This window comes from Caretta caretta, chromosome 18 (genome assembly GCF_965140235.1).
Source record: "Caretta caretta isolate rCarCar2 chromosome 18, rCarCar1.hap1, whole genome shotgun sequence".
Lineage (NCBI taxonomy): Eukaryota > Metazoa > Chordata > Testudines > Cheloniidae > Caretta > Caretta caretta.
The window spans coordinates 13959216-13984581 of NC_134223.1; the positions used below are offsets into that span (position 1 = coordinate 13959216).

The 25366-nt window shown below is 41.1% G+C and overlaps 1 protein-coding gene across 4 annotated transcripts in view; it reads left to right on the forward strand.

The window, feature by feature from the left end:
* Window positions 1-25366, forward strand: part of RERE (arginine-glutamic acid dipeptide repeats) — a 401076-nt gene that overhangs the window by 126298 nt on the left and 249412 nt on the right. For all 4 annotated transcript variants that reach the window (XM_075121005.1, XM_075121006.1, XM_075121004.1 and 1 more), the window contains exon 2: window positions 5673-6143. In XM_075121005.1, coding sequence (XP_074977106.1) covers window positions 5819-6143 — 325 coding nt within the window. In that variant the 5' untranslated portion in view covers window positions 5673-5818. The remainder of the gene's footprint in view (window positions 1-5672; window positions 6144-25366) is intronic.

Below are 25366 nucleotides of genomic sequence, written 5' to 3' on the forward strand. Positions count from 1 at the left end.
AGCCCTCACCCCTCTTGCACCCCAATCCCCTGCCCCAGCCCGGTGAAAGTGAGCGAGGGTGGGGGAGAGTGAGCGATGGACCGAGGGAAGGGAGGATGGAGTGGGAGAGGGGGCGGGGCAAGGGTGTTCGGTTTTCTGCAAATAGAAAGTTGGCAACCCTATATCTATGCTGTGCCGCTGTAAGGTCTCCAGATTAGCTCTCTCCCATTGACATAATTAAAACGCCTCCAACGAGTGTTGGTAGCTATATTGGCGGGAGAGCATCTCATGTTGACATAGCACTGTCCATACTGGTGCTTCTGTCAGTGAAACTTACATTGGTCAGGACTGGTTTTTTTCCCTACATCCCCTGACCAACAGAAGTTTTACTGACAAAAGTGCTCGTGTAGACATGGCGTTAGTCAAAGGTGAGGAGATGACTGGAATGCTGCAGGAGACGGACAATATAAACATAGATGAATTTGCTAAGAGAAGCTTTAGTTGCTGTCAGCCACTGGCCCTTGAATCGTTAGGTGAGATTTTAAATCCTGTTTTCATTCTCACCCAGAATCATGTGTGCATCTTGATACCTAGATTCTTTGTCTTGGGCGGTGGGGAAAAAACTAGCCAGGTTTTGTTAAGCCTGCTTCTGGCATCTATCTCCCCTTCCCAGATCAGCATGATCTTGGCAGCAGGTGTCTGACTAGCTGGACTGTGGTGGTGCTGGCTTAAAAACCCTGTCAGTCAAACAAATTTCCCCCAAATGGGTATTTTTCACCATTGGATGAAGAGGAAGGTTCTCACCCTCCAGCAGAGTCTGTAAGATAACTTAATACAGAGGGCCATAAACTGTATCAATATTGACGAGGTTACGAGGCTGACTTTTTCTAAGTGAAAGATGAGCTTCCACTCCTGATAGAGGAAGGAAAAGCTGACAAAGCTGCTTTGCAGTCACTTGGCTGTTGAGCAAGTAATTTATAAAAGTTGGGGCTAATCCTGATACAAAATTGCATGCCATCTGCTCTGGGGGGGAATATATAGGTTATCTACAGATAAGTCTGTCTTAGGGGACATTTCCCTGTGAGTAGATTCTGCTCTTGTCACTGGGGGAAGAAAGGTTATCTCTGTTTATAGAAGTCAGCAAGGGCATTACTGACAGATGTGTGAAGGTGGAATTTAAAAGGTCATTGGCTCTAGCCACATCCCAGCTAGAAACTGCTATATACTTGTGCTCATCACATGCCTTGTTAGAATGGCTTGAGGATTAAAGCAGCGGGAAGAAGTGGTAGCACCTTTCTGGTTAGCTCGTGGGACTCAGGCCTTATATAAACTTAGCAGCCACTCAAGGCACCTTAATACCTCTAAATTAGGGTATCCCTGCAGTGGAGGCAAGACTTGCTGTTTGTTATAAGATTTTGTTTTTCATGTCTCTGCATGAGATTCCATTTGGTTTCCTTACCTTTCAGTGTAAGGTTGTGGGTTGTGTAATTGCTTGCTGATTTATACGTAGTATGGATGTTCCCTTCCTCATTTGACTAAAAACAAAAATAGAACAGTCTGTCTCCTTATACTATACATCTTTACTCCGAATCTTTGATCAAAATAGCCTTCTAGTTTTAGAGGAGAGGGAGATGGCGATGGTGTTCTCTTATCCCAGGGATGAGAGAAACAGGAACCAAATTCTAAAAACCAAGTTTTTGCATAGGCTTCTTTTCCCTTCCAATCTATACTTACCTTCACTGATTGTCCTTGGGGGTTTGAGCCAGTAGATAAGAGTAAACGCAGATGGATGGGTTTAATCAATCCTGAGAGGCTATCAAAATAAAATTGATGTATGCTCTATGTTCTTATAATAGTCATCAGTGTTTCACCATACAGAAACTATTCTCTCCACTGCCTCTTGTCTAAAGAGGCATCATATCAGTATCATCATGTGCTATAGAGGCTTATTCTTTGTCTTTACAGTTTCTGAGATGCCCCTGGGAACAGTCCAGGTTTGGATTTAAAATGGCTAAATTGGTTTGTTGCCCAAAATAAACCTTATATGGTATCAACAAAGAATTTATTTTAGCAGTTAACCCAGGGGAATTATCCAGGCTCTCTCAACATATAGGATATTTATCAGCATGCTGCTGTAGACCCTTGCCATCACTGGTATCTCTGATTTCTCTGGTCAATTGACATCTTCATTGCTATGCTCTTCTCTTTGGACTTGCATCAGATCACCTTGTGTTGGCAGAATGATGGTAACTGCTTTAAGAAGTAAAGGAGTTGGAATGATTTCTTACATGGATGATTGGCTTATTCAGGAAATGCCTCAGATTCAAGCCCTAGCTTGAATCATCCCAGCGAAAGCAATTTTGTGTCTTTGGGCATTTTCAGTGGTGGGAGTAGTAGTTAATAACAAGAATTTATTATAGCTTGTTTTAAGAGATTTCAGATGCACAGAACCAGTTTTCTATTTCTCAAATAACTTTTTAAAAGTCTGAATGTCCTTTTCTTAATCTTAAGCAGTTTCAGAAGGTTAATGTAAGGGGCATTGCATCTTTTGAGGCTCCTGATTTCGTGCTTGCAGTCAGTATCATGGGCTACATTTTGAAGCTGGAATAATTTAAAGCTACAGCTGATCCACCAGGGAATATATCTTTTTGGAAACTGTCATTTGTCCACCTCAGTTGGTCACAGTCTCCTTTCATTACTGGCTTCAAAGGCCATGTATGCACAAGGAAAACTGATGATGATTCATTAGTGTCACAGCTCTGTTAGTGGTGGAAAGCTCTTGTGTAGGCGGGTCTTGGATATCTTTATTACCATCTTTTAACCTTGCTATTTTATTATTTGTCACGAAGAAACCACTCGGTAAGTTCTTCATTACTAGCATCCTGGTCTGGATTTGAATTGGGCAACCTAAGTGGTAAAAGTTCTGTATCCCTGAGAACCATCTAGTCCCCTTGACCATAACACTTTTTTATATCCGGGGGAATAGGAATATATTAAAGTGGGCAGACACTACCAAGATCCAGAAGCCATCTCTGTTAACGCCTCTTTAATTCCATTTATTCAAGGGCTGGTGTGCTCCAGTCAGTACCTTTGACTTTATGAACTAGTGAAGAAAATTCACAAGGACAAACATGGGATTTTGGTGTCCCCAGCTTGGGCTCCACTTGAGTAGTTTGTTGACCAGAAGGAATTCAGAGGTGCTCAAATCAGCTATTTACTCTACTTGTGACTTCAAATAACGGTGACTTGCTTCCACTTCTTGGGGATGTCTTTTATGAGGTCAAATATGGAAGAAATGAGTCTGTTGGAGCAAGTTGTTGACAGTTTACTGCATCTGAGAGACTTTGAAGGATTAGCCCTAAGGAATCAAGTGGCTGCCTTTTTGTACCTCCTTCAAGGTAATGACATTGTTCGCTGTGAAATCCATTGTTTTGTAATAGTACTTTTTTGTCACTTGAGTGGTGTAACCTCATCCCTATAAATTACATATTTGAAGCTTGAATTTCTTGTTAAGGTGACAGCCTTCCAGCAGTTGAAGAGTTAGCCTTGATTTCACACTGTCCCCTTTTAACAATGAAATATTTTTCTAGTGGCAACAGTTTCTGGCAGAAGGGTGGGACAGGGTGAAATTGCAGCTGTACATTCCCCTTTACCTTGATTCACAAGAGCTAAGTCGGCCTTTTGCAGTCTTTCATTTTTGGCTGGGGTTTCTTCTAGGTTTCACTTAAATTGAGACATTAATCTTTTGAAGTTAGTAATTTTGTCAATGAGGAGCTATTGGCAGGCAAGTACTGGTTGATTTGAGGGTCTCTAACTTGGAACACTTTTATACTTAGAGTGGAATTAAATCATGATTTTGATTCTGGTGATAGGAAATATGTACTTGAGAATCACACACACTTACTCCTCTTTGCATCCTATCTTAACAATGCCTAAAGTTAGCATAACTAAAGATGCTCCCGGTCCTGGGAATGCTGGATAGGAAAAGCCTCCATTGAAGAGGATTCAAGGCAGCAGTGCGGTTGTCTTTGCAAGCCCTTTGCACGTCTTTCCAGGCTTTTTAGATTGAGTAACCTTTGTTTGTGGTACAGCAATTGGTCACAGAGTTCTTAAAGCAATGGTGCCTTCCTAATTTCCTTGACTACTTTATATCTAAGTGGTGTGGATTGCTTCCCATAACCCTCGACTGACAGATTAGGGAATACAGAGTTTCTTACCTTTTAATTTTTTGTCTGTCTTGGACCTACTCCTTTGGAATGTCTCCCTTTGAGTTAGCATATTTTCAGGAAAATAGTATGACATATGCATAACAGTGACTGTAGTTCATATTCCTCCTATTGAATAATTTTAAGAAGTGCTTATGGATGCCTCATTTGGTGCAAATTCTGTTCGAGGCTTTCCAGAAGAGAAGGTGCCAAAAATTTTAACACTGTTGTTTGTGTTGCTGGCTGTCACTCAAAGATGTAACACACAACCTGTCAGTCCAGATTGTTGGACTTGAGTGTTAGAAAAGGCATTTACTGGTAAATTATTTCTTGGTTCCTAGCGGAGAGAACAGGAGACTAGTTTATGTAGCGGTGTTCTGTATTACAGGCTTTCAATTGACTGGTATTAGGTGATGGTGTGATATTTGGGTTTTAGGGAGGAGAGGGGGATTTCTTCTGGGGGGAGGGATGTAAAACTCTGTGCACTCACTGTCAAGGACTGGTTTGCAGTTTGAGGATCCTGGTTCATAGCTCTGAGTTACCACATACTATTCACTTGTAAATACTGTTGTAATAAGTATGCTTGCCCAATCCAACCTTGCATTTAAATAAAGCTAAACACACAGTCTGTACCCTAGTAATGCTTACAATAATGAAAGGGCCAAGATAGGTGTGCTTATTTTTTCAGTAAAGAAGAAACGTAATTGGTGAAGAAGAGATACTGCTATTCATCCTCTGCCTATTCCATTATTGGTAAAAGAAACCCAAAAGCTGTATGCTACCTATGGTGCACGCAAGAGCAGCTTTGGGCATGTTGCCACCTTATTATGTGAGCCCATTGGATCTTGCAAGCTAAGTGTGGTCAGGCTAGTTCAACACGTGAAGGGGAGACTTCCCAACAGATACTTGGGAACTGCAGTTAGGATGGGAATTGTGGCTGAGTGGATGTGGTGGTACTCTTTATTTTGTGTCAGCTCTGTTGGATATTGTGCTGCCGAAGGTACTGTTGTTTGATTGATATGTAAAATGGAAATCATGACCTTTTGTTAAAAATTTCCTGGTACTTGTGAGAATAGGGGCTGGGAAATCTTATATCTTGGTCAGATTCAAATACTGGTAATTACATTTTCTCTTCCTAAATTGTATAGTTCCATTTCTGACCTAAAACTCTGTGTGCTCTCACACCTACCATGTTCTACTCCAAAGGTAGCTATATTTCAGTGGTGGATTAAATTATCTTTGTGTCTAGTTTGTAAGGAGCTTTGAGGATCTTTTGGGGATGAAAGCTGCTGTGTAAACTATCTGTAAGGTATTTGAAGCTAGTGTTTCACTTATCAAACAGCTGCTTTAAAGGACTTCATGTATTTTACAGTTTTATCTCATGCAAACTGAAATATTTTTGTAGGTTCCTTTTTGATTTTCAGAACTGGAGGGATTGTGAGGGATTTCAGAGTATTAATTGTACCTCTCTTTTTTTCTTCTTTCAAGAGCTTCTTTAAAACGCTGGGGTTGTTGGAGTGGTCGAATTTTTCCTGGATTTGAGTGAGAAATTCAGAAGACTGAAGCCCAGGCTTACTGTCTACCTTTCACGGAGGCCCAGCCGTGAGAGGACAGAAGAAGGCACGTGGCGAATCATGACAGCTGACAAAGAAAAGGACAAAGACAAAGAGAAGGACAGGGACAGGGACCGGGACAGGGAGCGAGACAAGAGAGAGAAAGTGAGAGAGAGCGAAAATTCCCGTCCTCGTCGGAGTTGCACTTTGGAAGGAGGTGCCAAGAATTACGCAGAAAGTGACCACAGTGAAGATGAGGACAATGACAACAACAGTGCCACCACAGAGGAGTCCACCAAGAAAAATAAAAAGAAGCCGCCGAAGAAGAAATCTCGCTATGAGAGAACTGACAGTGGTGAAATAACGTCCTTCATCACGGAGGATGATGTTGTCTACAGGCCTGGAGGTAAAGAACCCTTAAAAATGTGCTAACGTGGACAGTAGTTGTGCACTTGCCTCCCATTTCTTGGCTGTCGCGTACAGCCCTGTGTGCATGAATTTGTACCCTGTTGGTTATAGCTGGGAGGGTGTGTGCTCTCCAGTAGGGGTCATTGCAGGAAGGGGCTAAAACACAAGCTAACCTCTTGGTCTCGTGTCCCTTACGTTTCCCCAAATTCTGGTTGGGCATGAATTCAAGTCTTGTTTTTAAACAAAACACCTGGGGCGATGTGGGTGGCTGGGTGGGTGGGGGAGGCCATGTGGGGCTGGGGCCCAAGAACGAAGCCCACCGCTTTGTGGCCAGAGCCTGCTGCCCCGCCACCTCAAGGCTGGAGCCCGAAGCCTGAGCCCCACCGCTTCTGGGAAGGTGGGGAACTTACAGGCTGCCTGCTCCTTCAGTGTTGTGCCCCAGATGTCTCCAGAGGGGAGCAGGGCCCAATCCCTGCTCACAGCCCCAACACCAAGGCAGCAGCACATCCAGGAGCAACAGGGAGTGGCTGCTGCTCCCCCCTCCCGCCCCCCCCCCCCGGTCCCCTCTCCAATCACAGCTCAGAAGGCTGTGGCCACAAGAAAAGCCCCTGGTGCCACATTTGAGAAATGCTGATCTAGAATGTGAGGTGCCTAACCTAAATTCTTAGGCTGGATCTATATGAGGAAAGTGACTGGCAGAGCTATTGTGAAATAAGTTATTCTGTGATAAGTGTTCAGAATAGCTCCGCCTGTGGATGTTCTGTTCAGGAATTAGTGATTTTTATTTAGGAATAATTAATCTGGTTTGTGAGCAGAGTGATTATTCCTGAATAGTGTGTCTATAGGGGAACTTTTCTGAAATAGCTATTATAGAATAACTTACTCCACGGTACTGATGCCAGTCAGTTTCCTGTTGTAGACAAGGCTTTATTCTTCACTGCTACCCCTACCCATGACCCTCTTCACTTTTATCTTCTTCCTAAATGCATAACCTCCCAGTGAGGGTAGATTAACGTGCACTAAACCAGTGTTTCTCAGTGCCGGTCTCTGAAATCTCCTGGGCACAGTTTAGGAAGGCAGCAAGCCGGCCTGTGATATCGAAAACCTGAGAAACACTGCACTCGACCATGTCAGCTTCCCCATGGGATAAACCTCAAATGCCAGTCTTGGCTTGTGTCCCTGAAGTTTGCTACTGGCTAGCAGCATAAATAATTTTCAAGTTAACCTAGCAAAATTCCTTTTTCTAGGTGTCTGGGCTGCCCCCAAAATGTGTAATGTTTTTATTGTGGGGGCTTCCCCATTAATAAGGCCCACCGTTTCAGTGGCCAGTGTAGGCAGCAAAGCTATGCTATGTTGCAGTGTTTCTTTTGAGCTTTCTACTCCAAGTGAGTCCCAGTTCTATGTTCTAGCCTGGCTGGTGTGCAGTATTTTGTCACGTTTCCACTACAGGCGTTCAGTTGCAACGTAAACATGCAATTCTCCTTGCTTATTAGCTGGAATTTAGAGAGTTTTCTGGTTGATATGGGAAGATATCTGGTAACTGTTGCAGTTGTTGTTGTTTGATATTGAGGTAATGCCATGATCAGTAGCAGGCTTCTGTGTCACTGGGCACTGTACAAATTTGGTTAAACACAGTCCCTACCTCAAATAGGCTGCAATTTTGAAAAGTTAACCTCCTCTAGTAGCTTTGAATATAGTTCAGATGCATCTTGAAATGGCATACCAGGATAACCCAGTAGTGGCTCCTGATTACTCCTCCTTTTGTATCGCTTGTTACTAGAATTCTATTGCCAGCCTTATAACCACTCTTCAGGGAAGCAGTATTTATAGCAGCTGTGGCTGTAGCAATGAGCCTGGAGACCAGGAAGCTAGTACCCACTCTGCCATTGTCTTGTTTTTTGACACTCGACAAATCTCTTAATGTCTCTACGTTGCAGTTTTCCTGACAGATTAAAAAAAAATAAATTGAATGCATACCAGCCTTTATAGAGCTCTTGGAGATCCTTCAGTGAAAGGCACTATATTAGCATTTAACATTTACTTATTAGCAGTGAAAACTGGTACTGTCAGGTTTTTTTTTTCCAGAGCAATAATTGGAATAACTTACACTTATGGTGGATTTTTCTGTGTGCCAGCTAATTTAATCCCTGCAGGATTAAATTTTTTCAGGATCTAATTTTTCCACGTTCATTACTGACGTAGGCATGTAGCTATGACCGTTGTCAGTTAGATTTTCAGACAATGAAATTCCACGTGGAAGTTTTTTGTGGAGATATTCTCATTTCTGATTGCAGCCATCATTTTGAATAACAAACTCTATGTTCAGAGTAAAGAATTTTGGAATGCTCAATGCCATGAATAATTGCAGTTTCCTCTTTCACCATAAGTGGTATTTATCCTTGTCTCTCCTATCAAAAGAGCTAGCTTAGGGGCTTCACTATTTTTGTCCTGCTTATCTGTAAATACATCAATGTGCTATAGTAACACTGCTTGAGCAAAACAGACACACACTCCAAAGGAAAACCATGGAAACTAATGATGGGAAACTTGTCTAATTTTCAAATGACGTGTTGTATCTGTGGAACATTAAACTTAATTCTTGTAGAAGCAGATGAAATTGGTATAAATTGCTTAAGTTGGTGATAGTGTGGATATGAGTGTGATCGACTCCTGGACCAGTTGGGTGATTTATTCTCATGTAAAGTGCTCTGAAAAAGCTGAAAAGTAATTAATGCTAAATTCTTTGAGGTTTTAAGGTGTTTCTCTTTAAGTTTTTCTTGCCTATGCAAAAGTTGGCACTTTGCGTTTACTAATTTATTTCCCAACAGCACATCTCATGCTTGACAGGTTTGAGATATCAATTACCATAATAGTTTTGTTCTTAGTAGGCAGGACTTGGAATTGACTAATATTTGATCACTAGTGCAATAACAGCTGGGAGCCTGCATAAAGATAAACTTTGGGGCAGTCTGACTTTGTGTCATAGGATCAAGACCATGTACAGTGTTTTAAGAACGGCTGTTGTGTGGGCATGGAGGTGCAATGGGTTAATGCACTGGCTTTTCATTGCTGAAGGTCCTGGCTTAAAATCTAGATAGAATATCTTTTTGGTCTCTGGTAGTAGTCCACGTTATAGAACTTGGAATTAGTAATCTGTTTACGAGGCTCCCTGTACTGGAATGTTAGAGGTATTCCAAGCTTGAGTAGAAATGCATTGGCAGAACAGAAGAATTTAATACAAAGCTTGCCTTCGCTGTGCCTTGGTCAAACCATTGTCAGTCTAGTTTTTGATTATTTTATTCACTTCTAGAAAAGAGAGCTTTGCAACCCACATGTCTGGGAGGGGGGTGGGGACTCTGGAAATCAAATCTCTTAGACTGTCAATTAAATGTAAAGGTCCATGCCTCTCTACACACTTATGTTTTCATTTTCCACATATGCATGCGTACATACATTATTAACTTATAAATACATTTGTAAATATTTTAATTGCTGTGAAACATTAAACAGCTGCCACTTAGTGCCATCTCTGCAGTGGAAAGTGACAGCTGTTGAAAAGGGCACAGCAACACTGCATCCCAGTTAGGTGGGTCTCTTTCCGTTCTAGAGCAGGATGACTTTTAGTCCATTTTAGTGTGCCTGGCTTTCAAAAAAAGCTGTCCAACATTGGAGGACCTACATGGCTGAAAAGCCCTAGGACTGTAATGAGTATGGGGAAAGTTTAATTCTGAGCTCACACCTCAGTATGCACCAGAGAATAAACATAGACAAGAGACCTTATAAATGTTGTGGAAGTGGGGAAAGCTTCAGTGATTGCTCATGCTTTATTCACCACAAGAGAATCCCCTTGGAAGAGAAACCTTATTTATGTACTAAATGTGGCAAAAACTGCAGTTAGGGCTTGTACCTTCCTATCCGCCAGAGATCACTGAGAGGGGAGAAATGCTATTTATGTACTGAATGTGGGAAAAGCTTCAATCATGGCACAGACGTTTTAGAAACACCAGAGAATCCATACACGGTAAGAATTCTGTGAATGCTGGCTGAGCATCAATCAGACCTTATTAGGCACCTGAGAGCGCACATGGTTGACGATGTGGGTGAATGATCTGCTCCTACAAATAGAAAATACTTAATTGAACATTATTTTAGGAGGGGGGATGTTGCAAAACAAATTATAAGGGAGCTGGATGCCCAACTTCTGTTCCGAGGTCAGACACTAACTCCAGCCTCTGACAGTGGGCAAATCATTAACCACTCTGTACCCATTTTCCCAATCCTGCTCAAGGAGGTTGTCAGGCTTTTCAAATTACTTAAAGAAGGGCAAAATAGTAGTATTAGGTAAGAAGATTTTAGCTTAACTCAATAACATAATTTGAACTAAAATAACTTTAATAACTTAATTGGAACTAAACTTTCTATTCAGTTACTAACACAATTGAAGATTCCTGGTATGAAACTTGGTTATTCACTTTCCTTTTTTGCCCTCTGACTTGCATCTCTCTCTCTGCTGCATTGACATTCATGGTTAGTGGTGAAAAATTACACCACTACAAGGTTCCTTGTAGGAGAGGCATGAGCTTAGCAACCATCTTAAAAGGTGATTAGCTGTCTGCAGGATATTATAAATAACATCTTAACTGGATTGCTGTCTTAAATGGTAGAGTGATTACTGTATGGTTTTAAAGAAGGCTAAACGCAAATTACGATTTCATTCTCTAGCTTCTGATTTGCTTCAGTTACATGTGGTAGGAAAAATTCAGAGGCAATAGGGCTGGTGGTGCAAGTCATACAATTGTAAATGGGTGCAGGGGAGTCTAAATTGGTGAAACTTACATAGCAAAGTCCAGGAAGCTGTAAATTAAAGGTGAATGCAATTCGGGTAGCCTAATTTAACTTCAACTCTCCTGTTGGTTGCTTGTAAGAAAAACAATACATTTGATTTGATTTTTATCTGATGTCTTAAACTGAGGACTTCTCTGATCTCTATAGATGTTAAAGTTCCATCACTCTTCATACGAATAGAAGTTTATTTCTGTCTTGTGGCCAAAATTCCCTTCCAAATTAAACTCTGCTGTGCAGCACCTCTGTCTACCAGTTGGTTTTCTTTCTTATGGAAGAGAGGTAAATATTGGGGTCCCCCGAGGATCTATCCTGGGACAAGTGCTGTTCAACATATTCATGAATGATCTGGAAAAGGGGATACAGTGAGATGTCAGTTTGCAGACTATACTAAATTACTCAATATAGTTGAGTTCAAAGCAGATGGTGAAGAGTTTCAGAGGACCTCAGAAAACTGGGTGACGGAGCAACAAAATGGCAGATAGATTCAGTGTTGATAAATGCAAAGTAGTGCACATTGGAAAACATAATTCCAACTATACATACTAAATTATGTGGTCTAAATTAGCTATTACCACTCCAGAAAGAGATTTTGAAATCATTGTGGATAGTTCTCTGAAAACATCTATTCACTATGCAGTGGCAGTCAAAAAAGCTAGCAGTGTTAGGAACCATTTGGAAAGAGAGAACTAAAATTACGGTATATCGTAATGCCACCATATAAATCCATTGTACGCCAACATTTTGAATACTGCGTACAGAGAAAGGCAACAAAAATGATCAGGGTCTGGAACAGCTTCCCTACGAGGAGAGAGTAAAAAGACTGGGACTATTCAGCTTGGAAAAGAGATGACTGAATGGAGATATGGTAGGTCTATAAACTCATGGACGGGGTGGAGAAAGTGAATAGGGAAGTGTTATTTGCCCCTTCACGTAACACATGAACCAGGGATCACGCAAAGAAATTAAATGGGGAGCAGGTTTAAAACAAATATAAGGAAGTACTACTTCACACAACACACAGTCAGTTTGTGGAATTTGTTGTCAGGGGATATTGTAAAGGCCAAAAGTATAACTGGGTTTAAAAAAAGAATTAGATAAATTCCTGGAGAATAGGTCTATCAGTGGCTATTAGCCAAGATGGTCAGGGGCAGCCCCATTCTCCGTGTCCGTAATCATTGGATTACTAGAAGTTGGAACTGGATGACATGGTGTGGATCACTCAAAGTGCCCTGTTCTGTTCATTCCCTTTGAAGCATCTGGCACTGGCCACTGTTGAAAGACAGTATACTGGGCTAGAGGAACCATTGGTTCTTATCTTATGTTCTTCTCAGCCCAGAAATGGCTGCATTTCACTGGTGTTGGACGTAGATAGTTAATAAAATTGCTTGGAATCCTTTTGGAAGAAAGATTAGATAAATATAAGATGCAGTATTTTACTGTTGAGAATATGAATGTGTGTGTCCCTAGTTAATGTTGCATACAGTGTTGGTACATGTACATCTACGCCATGAGTCTGAATTTGTAGCTTAGCCCTTATATTTTTATTTGAAGTTACACAAGCCCATATTGTGTAAACTTGGTTGGCCCTGTAGTATTTCCCCCATGTCTAATCTAGTTTCTTTTTTGTCTGGCAGCTATTGCTCTTCTTTTGTCCAAATGAATTTGTGATGGTAACAAATGGATTTATTACACAGTGTATCCAGATTTGCTTACAGGCTTCTTCAGCATGGGGTGTAGTGATGGTATTAAGTTAGCTTGATCAAGAAGGTAAATTAGTTTCTCTTTCACCCTCTGTACCCAGTCAGATGATTTGGGTTCTGTTTCCTTCCATTTACAGTGACGACTGAGTCCATCTATAATACAGCCTTCTTCCAAGATGTAACCAGGTTCTAACAGGGCTGACTTCACATACAGTTCACATCCACACACAGCATGATTAATACATGGTTCTGAACTGTGTGGGTGTATCTTGTTTACGACCGTTATGGCTCTGATTACATGATTGGCAGGCTGTAAGCAGATTCTAACCGTAATCTTCTGCTGTGCAGGCCACCTCTCCTAACCATATCTGCTACTGGAGTAGTCAGTCCTCCTACTGCCTGGCTGTCTGTGCAGGAGGATATCCCTATGTGGAAAAACACCCACAGTCCTCTGTGTTTAGGGTCAGCAGCTTAGACACTATAGGATATTTCTCCAGATTTTTTTCAGGGCACACTGTCATATACACCACTGAACAATATTTTTGATACATGGTTGTGAGCGTGATGTTGTGTGGATTTGCTGACCTAGCTATATTTAACAAGTTTCTATCAGTAGTGTGAATAGGGCCTAGCTGCTACTTTGTGATGTCAGCCCTTAGTCTTGAAAGGAACTACATGCCATCATATCTGCTCTGTTTCAATGTAAGTCTTGCTTCCATGAGTTCATACTCAATGAATGTCATATGACCTAGACAAATTGGAGGATTGGGCCAAAAGAAATCTGATGAGGTTCAATAAGGATAAGTGCAGGGTCCTGCACTTAGGACGCAAGAATCCAATGCACCGCTACAGACTAGGGACCGAATGGCTAGGCAGCAGTTCTGCGGAAAAGGACCTAGGGGTGACAGTGGACGAGAAGCTGGATATGAGTCAGCAGTGTGCCCTTGTTGCCAAGAAGGCCAATGGCATTTTGGGATGTATAAGTAGGGGCATAGCGAGCAGATCGAGGGACGTGATCGTTCCCCTCTATTCGACGTTGGTGAGGCCTCATCTGGAGTACTGTGTCCAGTTTTGGGCCCCACACTACAAGAAGGATGTGGATAAATTGGAGAGAGTCCAGCGAAGGGCAACAAAAATGATTAGGGGTCTAGAACACATGACTTATGAGGAGAGGCTGAGGGAGCTGGGATTGTTTAGCCTGCAGAAGAGAAGAATGAGGGGGGATTTGATAGCTGCTTTCAACTACCTGAAAGGGGGGTTCCAAAGAGGATGGCTCTAGACTGTTCTCAATGGTAGCAAATGACAGAATGAGGAGTAATGGTCTCAAGTTGCAGTGGGGGAGGTTTAGATTGGATATTAGGAAAAACTTTTTCACTAAGAGGGTGGTGAAACACTGGAATGCGTTACCTAGGGAGGTGGTAGAATCTCCTTCCTTAGAGGTTTTTAAGGTCAGGCTTGACAAAGCCCTGGCTGGGATGATTTAACTGGGAATTGGTCCTGCTTCGAGCAGGGGGTTGGACTAGATGACCTTCAGGGGTCCCTTCCAACCCTGATATTCTATGATATGTTTGAGTGTTGGGGTTTGCTAGCTTTTCTCTGAACTTTTTTGAGTTAAAATTAACTATAGCTCCCTACTTCTGACCTTGCTAGGGACTATCTGTGTAATTCAAGGTGCTTTTACTTCAAGTCTGTCAACACCACTCCAATTCACCATGGAGACCCTCAAAAGTTTGGGGACCACTGCTGTAGGTTATGGTCATCATGAAAAAGTTTGAGTTTCAGCTTCATTCCAGAGGGAAGAGACATGAAAGAAAACTTAGACATTAAGAATAGTGAGATCATTGTTGTGGATTTGCAGCTGATTCATTAACTTTAAAATTAGCTTTCTTTGGGTATCCCAGCAGATTACCTTTGAGTGTATTTGGCGCTGGGTAGAGAAGGATCAGAATTCCTGACTGATCAGATTCCAGAAGTTTCATCATCAAATTTACCCCTCCTTGGACCAGGAAGGCTTTGTCTGTCTCCCAGGATCCGTGGGTGTATGTTGGACTTTGTTGAGGGGGCCTGTCTATTTCCATGACCTTTTTCCCTACATGTGTCTTGATGAATGGAATAAAAAAGAACCAAAATACTACATCTTATAGATCCCCTCTTCCCCCCCCCACAGGTGATGGTCAAGGGGGCATTATTCTTCATAAAGATTAGAACCTGACACACAAGGGTTTTTGTTACTACCGAGTGGACTGTAGTCACACCACCAATGATAGGGTGCAGGAATGTTGTTACGATAAAAAAAAAAAAAATCAAATCAATTGAGGTGGATCCACAGAGAAACACTTCACTGTAAATCATTTGGAAATGAGGGCAGTGTTGTTTTCACTTGCTATCCAGAACCATTTAAAGGGATCTACAAGGATTAAAAGGATTTGTAAGCATCCATTCCAGCAATGATATCAGTAGTTATATGCAACAGATGCCGCAGAGTAGCAGGAACAAAGTCCTGGTAGCAGAGAGGGTAAAAGTGCTTCTGTGGGAAGAATAGTACCTTTCAGCGCTGTCTGTATCCTCCAGGATCCCAAAGTGTTGGGCATTCACCCTTGGGGAGGATGTTTTATTAGTCGGTGTTCCTTGAACTGTGTAAGCTCTGAACTCCAGAGTTGTAAACCACTGGAGGCATGGATAATAGAGAGATACCAGTCTTCCTTAGCAGAAGCAGAAATGCATAAAGGAACACATGGCATAAGTTCACTGATTTGCAGGTAAGACTGCAAACTGGTGTCTCAATTACAAGAATTGTACTGAAGTATTACCCAGCCAGAGCTATATCTTTGGTGTGTGGAAGATCATGGGGCATCTCTCTACCATCCAGTTGTTAAAAATATCTGAAAGGAAGGATATTCTTAGCTCAACATCGTAGGTCTAATGCCCTAATATAGGTCCAGGCTTCCTAAATGTTATAACATCTCTAATGGCCAGAGTGATTTGGAGCCTCTGTTGGTGCTTGAAGAGCAGCAGCACACCAGCCCCCTCGCTTTGACTTGCTGGAAATAATGCCACTTACTGAAATGCCAAACACCACTTCTTATAGTATCTGTGTTCTTTTTTTTAAATCTTTTTTCCAAATACTGAAAAATACCCAAATACCCCTAAACTTGTTAATTAAGAATGGACTTGATTGTAACTGCAGGTGGTAACAAGCGGCCTTTGAAACACTTTGGATAGTACTTGTTTGTTTTTAAGTATCTTCCTCTTGCTTAGGTGATGGAAACACAGAGTAAGGATAATACCAGTCTATATCCTGGAAGGTGCAGTATCATATTTTTCTGCCAGACTGCACCATATGTTGCTTAAGACCAGTTGTAAGATATCTGGACAAAGGAACAGAAGATCCAAAATTTTAGGTTATCAGGAGTTTTTACTCTGAGCATTGGCAGTAACACTTGCCTGTTTAAGTGCTTCATAACTAGCTGGATGAAATGCTTATTTAGTGTAGCTGAAGTTGCAAAAGGAAAGAGAGCGCTCAGCAGATAAGGCACACACCTCTCAAACACAGCTAGGGGGAGAGGGTGGAGCCCTCCTTGCTAGAGAGCAGGAATGCTGTAATTTGGATCTTTGTTCGTTCTTTTGATAGACATTACTGCCTGAGACAGATTCATGTTACTCAACAGATTGTGAGCTTTCTTTATTACAAGTTAGGAAAGACATGATTTTTGAATGCTGCTGCTTCTGATAAGCATGTAGGGAGGTACTACATGTAGTAATAGGATATTCTTCACAACTTTAGTCGTGTTTGTCAAGTGTGGAGTATCTGGGCAAGTGTCAGAGAACACGACAGGACCTTAACCTGTATTTCTGCCATTCAGGATGTTTCAGACACTCATCTTCTGGGAAATCTCCTATTGTTCTTATGGACTCTGGGAAATTACTGTCCACTTATTCCAGTTAAATTCAGGTTTTCCCAATCTTTGCTACTGGAGAAGATATCTTGAGTGAAACAGTTTGAGCACTGACTCCTTTGAGGGCAAAGATGATATGAGTTGAAAGCTTTGGTAAGAGTTCTGTCCCTTGGTGCTGTTTAGGAGCAAGCATAACCCCTTAAGCTATCATATGGATAGGCATCAGAGAACGAAAGAGACACTGAATTATCAGGTCACAAATGTACCCTTGTGAAATGCTGCTGCACAGTTGTCACTAGATATATCAAAGTGAGATCTTACATACTTTTCACATTGTGGTACATTCTCTGATTATATTTTAAGCAGTCATTTTTCAAAGCCAGTCCTTTGCAGGCTATGAAATAGTCTGCAGTCCAATGTGGCTCAGACTTGGAGCCTGGAGGTGGTGTATTATTACACTAGCACAGTGAGGAAAACAGTAGAAGCTGTCCGGTCATATTTTGTTTGTAATTTTTAGGCTTGATACTAATGTCTGTCCAATGGACTGCATCAAGTAGAATTCCAAACACAGTGGAACCAGACTTATATTTACCTAGAATCTAATTGGACTGAGATTTCCTGCAGTTGTTAAAATCCACTGCCCTTCTGCATAGTGAGCGAGCATTTGAACTCCCACTCCTGAGGTTTAGCTTTTGCTGGCTCAATTAATTGTTAAATGTTCCCTTTATTATAATTGTATATTGTAGTAACTGAGGAAATTGCTGAAACAGTTTGTTTAATCTGAAATCCTCTGAGTTTTATAAAAACTCCTATTAAAAAAAAAAACAGGGAGAGGAAACAGTTTTGTTTTTAAGTGGTGTGGTGGTATTTGAGTTGGAAAACATTAGCGAAATTGAATGCAGGAGTTTGGCTCCTGCCTTGACAGCGATTGGCTTGTATTTGACATTGACCCATGTGTTTGTCATTCTTCCAGATATTGCCTTCTATTTTTTCTGACAGCTTCACCAGCTGAGAGGCAGATGTGCCAGAATTTAAAAATATATATATTCTAAGGCACTTTAAATATAGACAAGTGTTTTTAGGTTGGTGAAATTACTTAAAGGCATGTGTTATGGGGAAAAATACTCGACTGGGAATTTCAATTTGAATCCTATAGTTGAGCTGTTAGATAAAATGTAATGGGATTATTTACTATGTATCTCATAGGAAATAGTATGTATGTTTTCAGAAGCTATTATTAGAGACTGACAGCCTTCCTCCTCTCAGATTTATGCACCATGGGTCTGACTCTGCATAGGGATATGCATGGGTGGACCCTTCTGTCTGCCCAGGTCTTTGCTAGTTTGGAGCTTAAATTTTCTTGTATTCTGACCTGATCTGGTCTCCCTTTCCCTCCTCATTTTCAAGCTTGTATCACTATAAATAGTGAAATAGTAGTAATATATCATCTTAATAGCGAGGTATTTAGGGCCAGATTTGCAGCTGTTATGCATCTGCATAACTTCAGGAGCAGTGCTTATTTATGCAAGTCGATGAGCTGACCCTTATTTTTCATGTTTATACAGTGCATGTCTAACCGGCTCTAAATATGTGAACAATCAAATTAAAAAAAAACCAAAAAATCAAATCCCCTCATGATTATCATCTGAGATAGTGTTGTTTTTTTTAAACAGTAAGGACCACCCTACCTCTGTTAAAACCAGCTGCTCTTAATCCACCTCTTCTTTGAATAAAAAAGAGTAAGATAGGTCTGGGTAAATGGATGTGCCTTGCAGCATGCCAGGAAGGTCAACAAAGCATGTGGACAGAACAGAAAGTTTCCCTTTGAACTTCGTTGAAGCATGTTGAACTTTGTGACATTTCCAAATGCAGTGAAGTTTGTGTTGCTGCACAAATTATTATTTACCTTTGTTCTTTTAATATCTAGTGATTGTAGTTTGCTTTTATTCTCAGCATTTGAAATATTATGAAAAATGTTAATATAATAGAGAGATAAGTAATTCTATGGTGCAAAAATAATCCCACTGTAGATCAAGTGACTAATATTGGCTACTTACCTGTACATATAATATAGGCTCTCTAGTTCCTTTTACAGAGCACATCATTATATGCTAACGTGATGTTTAAATTGAAGACAGAATACAACAAACAGCTGGTTAGAGTTCTCTAATTATATTTCTGTAGTCCTTTTGCAAGGAAGAGCATTGAAGTAATGTTTCTGTAAGGCCTATTAGCAGAAATAAAATACATAAACTGAACTTAAAAAGGTAAAGATAGTTATTTCATGTTCTCTCTAAATGTGGCAGGCATTGTTCTGTCTTGTTTTTGTGGTGGGGGCAGCTGTTAATACTTGACAAATGGAGTCTCACTTAAGGCTGATCAATAGAGGTTGATGCTGAAAATGGTTTCTTCTTGCTTTTGTTTGGTTATCTGCACAGATCCTGAAAAATGATGACATGGGGGTGGGGGAAGGGAAAGCAGAGAGGTTGGGAGTTTGTAGGAAGGGCTTTAATGTTAATCCAATATGTCATTTTTCACACTGTCCGTTTATGTTAATATGTAAAATGAAGAGAGCGCTTAATGGCTTCTCAGAGCAAATGAGTCATGTGCAAGTGCAGAATTTCAGACAAGGTGATCATTCTCTGTGGGTATTAGTCCTCTCTGATATCTTCAGCCCTGCATGTCCTATCACAGTGCATCTTTTTGATTTGCTATCATTGACTGTTAGAGTGAAATCTGATTAAAAATCATCAGTACGCTGGAAGCTTTGTAAATTTGCATGACCTTACACAAAGACCGAGTAACACATGCTCCCTACACCAAATAGCTTGCACTCTAAAAATGATATAAGATACCTTGTAAAACTAAAGTATTTTGCGCTTTTGCAGGGTCTAGAGTGAAATTTCACACAAAGACCTTATTGTTAGGTTTTTGGTACATGGCAGCAGCAGCTATAATGGAAAAGTGGTGGTTTAATTACCATAGGTACTCATGGTGCACAGATACCAGGGGTTTTGAAAATTGCATTAGGGAATTACTTTTGCAGTAGATGAACATAGGAAGATTGCAACTCCTAAACAGAATAACACTTATTAATGTGGAATACAGTACATCTTTATAAAACTAGGTAAATGGAAATCTGAGTTAAAAACACTACTAGGAGTGAGTTTGAAGAACTGTAAAGGTGGGGAATTCCTTGAATCTGGCATTTTTCAAGAAATGAAGCTGGCAGATTGTTTTTGTTGTTGTGGTATTTCATGGTCTTTGAGACTTTCTTGAAGTTTACTGTTTAGCCTTAATAGAAAGTTGCACCAGTTTTGGTTAGCACATCATTCTGAAATTTCATGGGGAGAGATTAATTTCTTCTGTCATCTGTGAATTAATGGAAGACCATACTATCTTGCAATATAACTTCAGAATGTAGGTTTTGTAAAACAGTAGCTTTTCAATACTTTTATTAGTATATTAAAGAAAAAAGGCAATCAGTGTTGTGGGTTGATTGTAAAAGTTCACCTGCAATTTTGCAAACCAAACACATTTGTATAAGTGCATCAAAACGAATGCATTAAACTGACTATAATTAAATGAAACTGTTGTTCTGTTTTAATTGTTCAAATGGAATGTGAAATCAAGAGGTAAATACAGCTTAAACGTTGAAAAGAAAACTATATTTTAAAAATTTCATTTTAACTGTCTGCTGAGCTGGTAACACTGGGAAGGTTTAAATAACTTAACAGTATTCTTTTAATTGTACTTAAAATAATTTCCTGGTCATACCAGGCGAAAGACCGTTGTGGTGTTGGTCCTCCTTTCATCCTATAAAGGTTGTATTGAGCCAGGGATAACCAGAGGCAACAGGTTTGTCACAATGAGGAGAGGTCTGAGAGTACATGTGCAGAAAACAAGCTACAGAGGGAAATATTCCCACTCTGTCCAGATAAACAGGCATGGCTCTGCCCAGTCTTCCTCCTTCATTTAAAAGTCCAAGACATTATGGATGGTTTCACCGAAAGCTTTTCTTCTGGTATTGTATTGTAACAGGGGTGCTGATCTTACCAAACTGGAAGTCTTTCCAGTTTTGGTGACTCAGGTGTAGAACATTGTATTCTTCTTCAAGTGATGGTCCCTATGTGTATTCCATACATGGGATACATGTGTGCACCATGCTTTTGAGTATGGAATTCTTCTCAAGCAGTGTCCATTGGCCTGTATACGCACTGTAGCTCTCCTCGTGCTCTGAACTGAGGGCATAAAAAGTGGTGCGGGCCGATGCTCTGGTTCGTTAGTGCTGCCGGATGGTCTGAGTGCGAATCATCATCAGTTTTGGCCTTTATTGTTTTTGTTCCCCACCTGGGAATTTTCTCCCCAAGAAGTCTGAGATTACGCCCAGGGTCCTGGGGTTCAAAAATTGTTTGCTGCCCGTGCTCCTTTTCCAAACATCAACGCTGCCTGGGTGAGGCTCATATTTCTACCAAGTCAGCATCTGTTGCTCTTTTGCCTCTAGAACTCATGAGTCAGGAACTGAGACTCAAAACATCTTATGGAGAAGGCAATTAAGCCCCAATCAAATCTAGGCTGGGGACCTCCCCCGCCATGATATCAGTCTCACCAAGCAGGCAGTGCTCCTCTGAGCACAAGTGCAGGAATGGAGGCTAAGACTGTTAAGCCTAAGAAGAAGGCTTCATGTGAGAACAAGGAACACTCCAAATGACATAAGGACAAGATGTCTTTGTCTAAAACTGGCCCTAAGAGAGAGGATCCCTCCCCAACCTCATCAAAGTCCGGAGAGCTGGCACACACAGGTGCTAAGGACTTAGACCCCTGTAAATCTTCCTGACATGAGAAGGGAGGTTCAGCAGGGTATGGATCTGACAGTTCCAACGTGGGCTCCGATGGTGAAGGCTTGTGATGAAAGCTCCGATGGTGAAAGCTTCTGGTGCTCCCATCAATTTTTAGAGCGGATGCGGGGCGGTAGTGACACAGCCCCAGAAGGTGCCAGCCGCCGTGGGGACCAGGGAAGCTCTGGTCCCGACTACTCAGCCCTAGGGTGCGAGAAGAGTCCGTTGACCATCTCAAACCCACATCTCCCTGGAGGACATTTTTGCTGTTCCCTCTCCGCATTCACCTCTCCTAGCGGGACTGTTTCTATTCTGGGATGGCGTTACACCAGAGGAAGAGACTATCTGATGATGCAGAGGGGTGTTCCCATCCCACCTGCCAGCCTTGAGGCGCAACCATTGGTTCTGCCAAAAAGATAAGGGATCCGGCTTTTTCTTCCGTTGAGTCTGAGGCCCTGTAGGAGTCTCTGTGGCATCTGGCAAGAGGTGGCATATAATAGGAGCTCCAGAAGATCCAGGGTCTGTCCCACGATGAGATAGGATTGGCCAAAAGAGAAGTGCCATGGGGAGGGGAGTGTCCTCTGCCAGTTGTACCATCCTGCTGGCAGTGTTTGGGAACCATGGGAGCCCTACCCTAGACACCCAGGTTTGGTGCAGGAGTCCTGTTTGACATCGTCTGAACATCCACAACTGGAGTATTTGGAAGGGGAATGTGAACTGGATCCACTGGTTCTGATTGTTCTGGGAGCAATCCTGTCATTGTCACTGGATGAGGAGGTTAGTCTGTTTCTAGGTCTCTGGCATGTGACGTTAAGCAATATCAAGAGCTTATGCAGGGTGGGTGCAAAGCTACAGCTTCAGCTTGAGGAAGTTCAGGAGCCTTAGCATAGTTCACTCGACATTCTTTAACTTTCTGGACCCCGTTGAGTATAGATGCCAGGTGTTTTTTGTCGTCCTTGTTTTTCATTAATTTTGTCCAAACAGGTGTGTGTAATATAAAGACTTTTTTTTCTTTTAGAAGAATAAATAAATATAGAGCAAAGGCATCCTGTTGAAGCAGAATAATCTGCTATAAGATCAGCATTACAGCAGCTGCACTAATTTGTTCTGCATAGAAGGCATTTCAAAGCCACTTACAGTTTAAACAATGGCAAAATCTCCCATTTCATTTTAGAAAACAAGTACTATTTAAGCATTTTAGATCCAAATACCTTATTCAAAGCTGCTACGTTTGACGGTAAAAATGGCAGGTGCATGGGTACCAAATTGCCAGACAAAAGAGAGAGTAACTGAGAATTTGACATAAATGTTCTTTGCAGCACAGCAATCTTATAAGAGACAGAGAATGCTGCTATTTTAAACCTAGAATAAAGTGGAAATCTACCCAATCAGAGATTTGAAATCACTGAAGTGATGCATTCACTGTTTCTGATCGGGGTGCTGCAACAATTTGGAAAATGGCACACTCCTTATCTGTTGGCCTAATCAGGTACCTCCATCTATCAGGTGATAGACTGGGGAGATTTAGAATACATCAAGTACTCTCATAAATTTTTTCCTGAGGATCTCAAAGGGCATTGCAAACCAATCTCTTACAATCCCAGTTTAGATTTTCTTTTTAATAGCTTCTCCTCCTCAACTTACCTTTCTAAGTGACTCCTGGAGTTGGTGGTACAGTGGAATTGAACCCAAGTGTCCTGATTCCTTGTTTTCTGGCATTTATATGAACACTTACATAACAGACCATGGAGGCCTAAAAGGAGGATTTCTAACCTGTTGAGAATCAATATGCATTTAAAAAATCTTTGTGAGCGTTTTATTTACAAAATGTATATCAATGACTTTTTTAGAGGCATTTTGGAATCTCCAGTCAGTGTAACTCAGTGTCCCTCTGCAGGTTTCAGAGGAACAGCCGTGTTAGTCTGTATTCGCAAAAAGAAAAGGAGTTCTTGTGGCACCTTAGAGACTAACCAATTTATTTGAGCATGAGCTTTCGTGAGCTACAGCTCACTTCATCAGATGTATACCGTGGAAACTGCAGCAGACTTTATATACACACAGAGAATATGAAACAATACCTCCTCCCACCCCACTGTCCTGCTGGTAATAGCTTATCTAAAGTGATCAACAGGTGGGCCATTTCCAGCACAAATCCAGGTTTTCTCACCCTCCACCCCCCCACACAAATTCACTCTCCTGCTGGTGCTAGCCCATCCAAAGTGACAACTCTTTACATAATCAAGTCGGGCTATTTCCTGCATAGATCCAGGAAATACAAAAGTCTACTACTAAATGCATATCTTTTGCATAAGTCCTACATATCCAATGTTTGTCCATGAAAACTGTTCATATTTTCATGTTTGGGGATGTTAGCTTTGAAGAAAGCTAAGGACTCTGCCAAACCATTCTAATTCAGTCAGTTATGTAAATATAAATTACATTATTGTAGCACTTTTCATCCTAAAGGATCCCAAAGCATTTTATAAACTCTGTAAAGAGCAATTGAAATGTGACAACTTCTGGTGGGGGAGAATGGCAGCTAAATAGATGTTTGGAAAAAACATATTTCACAATAGCCGATAGGAGTCTTTGCCAATGATGCTGGAGCAAATGCCTGCTATCTTCCTTGAAATGTTCCATGGACTCACTGATATTGATGCAGGGCAGAAAGGACTGACCTTTTAGTGACACAAATACAGTAACTTAATCTACCCTGAAGGAGAAGGTGGTGTCAACCGAGCTCTTAGGCTTTCTGGAACAGCCAATCAGAGTAGGATATTTCTAATCTGAAGTTGGGACAGTTGAGACATTTCCCCTGTCTTGTACATTTGTAGGAGGGAGGAGACACCCAAAAATCCATCAACAAACCATTCTGGTGTGAATTAGTGACTGAGCATCCTTAATTTTGTTTTTGTCTCTTGGTATTTTCTGACTCCTGATTGCTTCTCTGTCGGAAAATCAAAGGTGTATCAGAACCAAATCCAGATCAATCTGTATGTTAGTGTTGCAAGGGGAGCCTTATAAAATATTGTGGGCATGCATAGACAGTGCCGAAAAAATAAGTGGTGTGGGAAATCATGTAGCTTGATGCTTGAACTGCAGAACAGTTGCTTTTATAAAATTGGGAACTGCAGACTACAATTAACTGTCATTAATTTTGTTGAATAGAAATATGTTCCATTTACTGTACAATCAGGGGCCAGGCTTGAAAGAATTTAAATAGATGAAATCTAAATTATACTGACAGTCCATTAAACAGTAGCAGAAACCTCTTAAAGAAAATGGATTCACCATGATACCGGTTTATAATAAAATCATTTGCCAAATAAGAACTGCAGCCCAGGCGTCATGAATACTCCTGTGTATTTCAAGTGAGCACTGCAAATTGGTTGAACCATTTATTGCTGAACCAGGGCTCCAGCACGTTGTTTTCTGACAAAGAGCCAGCAGTGTTGCTTGAAATCCGCTCGGCAGGAAGTGACACTAAAAGATCAGACTAGCAATTTGTTTGTTGTCAGCCGTATGGGGGAAAGAGGTAACTTTATACCTCCCTACCTGTCACTGCTGATGTTTTTCTATTGAAAACCATGCATAGCATGTTCCTAGTGCATTCCTCTTTGTATTTGTTTCTAAAACTTAGGTTATTAAAGCAGCACACTGTTCATTTGGCTGTAGTTAAAGGTCTGTTGGTGTTTCCATTATTGACCCATATTTTAAGGGTTTGATGAGCTGGCCTTATTCATAGAGGTCAGGATTCATTGAACATGGAGAGAGGGTAATTTTCAAACCAATTGAAAGGTACGCTATATTGTAATACTAGCCTCTGTGGATATGTATTTTTCTGGGTATTGAATGTTTATCCTCCTTGTTACACAATAAAGCAGTTACAAAGAGTGTGGTGTTCTTAATGTACTGTTGTTTGATTGTGAACTTGGCTATTGC